The 5,929-nt window shown below is 44.4% G+C and overlaps 1 protein-coding gene across 1 annotated transcript; it reads left to right on the top strand.

Moving 5' to 3' along the window:
- Positions 1-4,927: 4,927 nt before the first annotated feature.
- LOC138607938 (transmembrane protein 125) lies at positions 4,928-5,680 on the top strand. The gene has a single exon (XM_069680599.1). It carries the CDS (start codon positions 4,928-4,930, stop codon positions 5,624-5,626), a length of 699 nt encoding a protein of 232 aa, XP_069536700.1. The 3' UTR covers positions 5,627-5,680.
- The last annotated feature ends 249 nt before the right edge of the window (positions 5,681-5,929 follow it).

Raw genomic sequence — 5,929 nt, 5'->3', positions numbered from 1 at the left:
AGCAGGAATTTGACGTATTTGACACGGTCATTTTGTTTAGATCTGATTCTACCTTTAGAAGTTGTTTGTAATTTTTTAAAGATACCCGCTAATTTCACCGTTTTTCCCGTTTGTTGCCGGCAACGCACGACATGTCTATAACAGTCAGGAACAAATCGTTGCTGATTGACATTAGATTTTTACCACTACGGCAACATGTTGGAATGTTTCACAGGTGCTGTAGCAATCACTGCTTAAAGTTCCTAATGTTAGCATCCAGTAGCTTCCGAGCTAACAAACAATAACAACAAACAACAATAGGCTGCTGTTTGATATTGTCACACAATACGATAAAAGCATAAATTCCTAGCTAACAGTAATTTAGGTTAGCTAACGGTAGGGTTAGCAGGCCAAAGGAAATAATGTCTGTGAGCTAAAGGTAACAATGTTAGCTAGCTTACAGCAATCTAAGCTATTAGTTTAGTAAATGCTGATATTAGCTCCTGTGAGTTGGCTGTCGAATGAGTCGTCAAATATGTTTAACTTGAATTATGGCTTGTTGTCCCTCAAGATTTTACTATCATTTTTATTTTTAGTTGCTGTAAATCAAGAAGCTGTCAAATGAAGATGCTTGGACAGAGACACAATACAACACCTGCTTTCCCACTGGTCAAAAACCCCGCTAAAACCTGCCAACACCCGGCTTTTTTGCTTAGTGGGAAAGGCATTCAGACCCGGGTCAAATGACTCTGCAGTAGACCCAGGTAATTATCGCCTCGGCTCCGATCGGCACTGATGGGAACACAAAACCTGTGTCGACACACTAATCTCTGTCCCCTTTCCGGCGCGATGCTATGCTCGGTAACTTACGACTTACGACTTAGCCATCTCAGCTACAAATTCCACCCGTCTCCGTCCGAGCAGCGCTTGAACATCGTTCCAGATTTGTCGGCGCTGAGTTTGATAAACAGACTGAATGAATAATAGATATAATAAAGACTTAACCACCGTAACATCTTCACTGTTTACTAACCCTGTTTTGGGCGTGTTTGTGACGTTAGACGGTGACGCAGCAGAAAAGAGTATACTTCACTGGCAATGGGAAAAGAGACAATCAGCATTTATTAGCGGGTCTTCACAGGTCTGAAAAACCAGCATCAACGCGCTAATTTCGGTGGGAAAGGGTTATAAAACAGTATTTGAGTTTTCCACCCTTAGCATGCATCACAGTTAAATGGCTGCCATGTGGTAAGTTAAATTTAGGATTCATGACTTTACCAAGTTTCTCTCATAAAAGCTGGCCCCAAATCCCAAAGTGTTATGGACCCTTAGCTACTTTGATTCCAGTCAAAGTGAGCCTTGTGAGTTGTGACTCACATGACTCAACTGTTGCCTGTTTGTTTGTTTTTAAAACTTAAAAGAAGCCTGTGAAGAGCGAAGCAGTGAGTCAGTGCGTTTCTAAAGATATTTATGAGGCCAATATGACACGGCTGGTACGACATGTCTAGAGGTCATATAAGTGATAAAGGAGAAAAGGCAGACACAGTCCAGTGGTTCTGTGTGTGTACTGTTCTTGTCTGTTGGGATCAGAGTGAGATATACTCGTGTCGTTAAAGGTTCGATTTCATCTCGTGCTCTTTGTTGCATGCCGTTGCCTCTCGCTCCATCATCCGACTGTGTCCCTGCTTCTCTTTACTGCGAGCTAATGAAACACAAAATATTCTTTCATACACATGTACTGTATGATGGGAAGTCATATTTTCAAAACCTTATTAGAGAAAGAGGCGGATAGTGTCGGAGTATCACATATATTGTTTTTGTCACCTTTGCACCTTCGGCGCCTCCATTTCAGACACAAAAACCATACACACACCTCAATTACTGTGCTATTTCTGTGGCGCTACCTGTCAGTGACACACTGAGCTCAAACCAGCTGGGATTAATTAGTGCCTCAACAAACACACGCGCCCACGCACACGCTTACAAATGCACCTTCATCTCCTTCTTTCTGTGTGAAATATACTCAAGCTTCCGCAAGAGAATAAACACACATGCGCTTTTTATACCATTCATAAGTAACTGTTCACTTTTCCATAACACACACACACGCACACACACACACACACACACACACACGCTGGGTCATCTATCAGACACAGGATGTGAAGAGCTTCCAGAACAGCATGTTGCCAATAAACACCCCTCCCTCTCTGCTGTAATTACCTGACTCTTCATTTCGCACCTTGTTTATGCACCTCATATCTCCCGTGTCATGGTGTTACCGCTCCGCCTCGGCACAAGGCAGAACCTGTCCACACTAATAAGCAATGTGATCTCGCATTTATTTTATCGTCTTTTCAAAACAGGCGGAATAAGTCTGAAACAAATTTGTTCCTGTCGCGGCGTTTTAACTGGTTTTAAAGGAGCCACAGGGTTAAAAGAGAAAATCCACTCTGTATTTGAGATCATGTTCTGCTCGTTCTGATTGACATATTTATTCCTTTTTTTTTTTTTTTGCAGAACAGTGTTTATGTTAGCAAAATCCACGGCCGGTAAGACAAGCTGTAACTCCTGTCGGCTCGTGTTGGGGCGCGTGGGCTCGTGCCTCGCACTGCTGACTTTGATAGAAATAAAGCCGCTGACAGGTTTTAAAAGACAAGCTGTCAACCGCCATAACCTTGAGGATGTTTGTTTGCGTGCGTGCCTGTGTGTGTGTGTACGTGGTGTATGTGTTATGGGGGTGTGATGAGGTTACAAACTACAGTAGGGATTAAATATGCTGAGGTAAGGTAAAGACTAAGGAAGCAGAATATATTAGAACACAATCGAATTGGCAGGTATAATGAGCCTTTAACAATGTGTGGTACAAACAGGACGTCAATACAGTGTGGACAATGCAAACAAAAGGCAGAAATGAAGATTAACTGGATTCAACACTGGAGAGTCTAAACGGGAGGATTCATCCAGTGTGGGTTTGGGAGGATGAGCGGCAGAAAATTTACATTTGTGCATCAGCTGTTTGTGTGTGTGTGTGTGTCTACAGGCGCTGTTTATTCTATCGGCAGCTGATGCTTGTTTAATTCAACCACCTTGGTAGTGGCGACTCATTATCATAGTGATAATGAGAGATAGGAAAAGGTTGCAAGTGTCAGCGCAGCAAGTTTTTCGCACAGTAAAAAGGGCGAGTTTGGATGTTTAGAGAAAGTGTGTGCGTGTCTGCATACAACACTAAGTAATGCCAACGTGTGCTGATTAAACCCTGTGGGTGCACTTCTACACCTAGTTATTACTTTGGGGCAGCTGTGGCTCAGTGGTCGAGTTGGACGTCCCTCAATTGGAAGGTCGGAGGTTCGATCCCTGACTGTCACATGACACACAAGTGTCCTTGGGCAAGTTACTCAGTTGCCCCTGAAGGCATTCAGTTTATGAATCGGCATTGATCCTGATTGGAGATTGGCACTTAGGCCTGCCATCAGTGTGTGAGTGTGAGTGTGAAAGGGAAAGTGCTTTTCAAAGTACACTAGTGTAAGTACAATCTATTCAACGACTGGGAGTTTGCACAAAGAGAACATCTAAGCTAGTCGAGGTTACTCTTTAACCTGTGTTGCACAGATCAAGGTGTGCACGACAAACAGACATTAAATCCGCATTCTTGAGCGGTTAGAGCAAAAAGGGTTTGAAGTCCAAATTAAAAAGCTCATGTAAAAGCAGTTTCTGTGTTAGGTTTAAAGAAGCTAGACCACTTAGACTTGCTCGTAAACCAGGGGTCATCTCTGTGTTCCCACCGTCCTATAGCCACTGACAGTGTCATAAATGCGTGAGGGATGTCGTCATACCTTTCTAAACGACTTTAAGTGGAAACATTTTCAGCCACTGTGGAGATGTTCAAAGTCCAAACTGTCTTACCTGCAAATTTGGTGGGTGATTTCAACATAATAATCGAAGGTAACATGCATTGAATATTTGATTTAAATAACAGACATCACTAAGAACATAAAACTGCATAATAAGGGGGTGTTGAAGTGGGAGCATTGCACCCTGGGGAAATAAAATCCAGGGAACACAGATGTGCTCCCATTGAGCAACATTTTGACTCCTGGCTTGTCCTGGCTTCAGGAATGATTGACAGGAAGGCTCTATTTCTGTGCTGTCATTTATTGTGTGGTTAGGAACAGAATATTTGGACTGTACAGTAACTGCAGACAAAGCACTATAAAAGATCCATTGTAGCACAGCAGCTAGCTAGTTTGATTGATATGTGTGCTGTTGCATGTTACACGACTACTTAAGCATTGGTCTTAGTGGCATTGTAATGGTTGCAACACCATGAGTTCATACAGCGATATGACTTCCCTAAATGTGTGGGGAACTCTGAGTAATATAACCTACTTTGGGCACACATTTATGAAAACACCTGGGCAGCTATCAGTGGCAGAGAGGACATGCATGAGCAAAGAAGGACCCATGGACAAGCGGAATCACACCCCCTGCAAACCCTGTTAACATCTCAATCTGTTCTCTCTTTCAGGTGACAGCCAGCGCCCTGCAAAAACAGACTGGAAATTCTGTGGATGTTTACTTTGGATGTTGACGCTCTAAGGAAGCTTTTGATCCACCTCTGTATCCAGTCAGTCCGAGCTGTAATCATTCACAGAGGAACAGGAGACACGAACCGATGTCGGTGAATCTTTTTATATAGGCCAGGGCGGACTACAGCACACTGAGCTCAATCAACTGATTTAGTACATTTGGTGCATTAATATCCACTGCATATTATACACAAACTTAAGCAAACTTGAGCTTCTTGGGATAAAAAACGAAGCAAAACTTCCTGACACACTCAGTGCAATCTGTCGGTGACTGAAATAAGAACTAAAAGGATTATCAGTTGGATTCTCTCTTCTGTTGTGGTGGCGTCCTTATTCAGCAGGGTGGGAGCGGCGTCAGGATGCCTGAACTGGACAACTTTTCCCCCCTGAGGGGTCCCAGAGGCCCTGAGCTGGGCCTAAATGGTCCCGCAGACCCACTTCGGATTCAGCACAGCATCCTGGAGGAGCAGGTGGAGCTGTGGTGGTTCAGAGATCCTGGAAAGTCTCTGCTTTGCTACTGCGTGGCTGTACTTCTAATCCTGGGCTGCGGGCTGGGTGGAGTCGGCCTTCTCTCCACCACCACCAGCGTCTCCAGCGAATGGCGGCTGGGCGCAGGCACGGCGCTCTGCCTGCTCGCCCTGGGAGTGCTGCTCAAACAACTGCTGAGCTCGGCCGTGCAGGACATGAATTGCATTCGAAGCAGGCAGCGGATCGACATGCTAAAAAGCGGCGGTTTATCGGACCTCCTTGTGGTTTCGATTACGGGGCTGTCGTTGTTGATTTGTGGAGGGGTTCTACTACATCTGGCCCTGGCTAACCACATGCCGAAACCCGGACAAGCCCTTAATGACATGTACATCTCTGGAGTGGTTTTGCTCGCTGGAGGGGGGGCTGCAGTTGTGGGCGTTGGAATATACTCTGTTGTGGTGATTCTGCTTGAAAGGACAAGGCACGGGAGAAGGCTGGTGGACCGGGTTTTGAATGTCTTCACTGTTTCTGGACACATGGACCGTCAGGCTCGCAGAGAGACTACCTCCAGTCTGGCTAATCTCATATGAGAGCAGACAGGACTGTGTATTTTGGGTCCTTCATTACAGAACATTTAGCCTCATCTAAATTACAGCCGACGTTATTCCCAAATATAACAAGAAATGTGATTAAAACAAGATTCATCACTTCCATGCTTCAGCTTTGTCACTAGCTGATTAGACTATGTGTGAGGCAAAATGAGATGAATGGGTTTTTATCTGCTTTGTGAAGATGTGAGCAATCAAATCTCAGTCACAGATCAAGGATGAAAGGATTGAACACTGAAGAAGTATAACTACACGGCTATGCTCACAATGCGGCTGAAAATGTCC

The sequence above is a fragment of the Semicossyphus pulcher genome, unplaced genomic scaffold (genome assembly GCF_022749685.1).
Source record: "Semicossyphus pulcher isolate SPU_LCO1_2020_fin unplaced genomic scaffold, fSemPul1.0.p SCAF_4, whole genome shotgun sequence".
Taxonomy (NCBI): Eukaryota; Metazoa; Chordata; class Actinopteri; order Labriformes; family Labridae; genus Semicossyphus; species Semicossyphus pulcher.
Note: the sequence above shows the minus strand (reverse complement) of the source record. Positions and strands in the feature narration are given on the sequence as shown.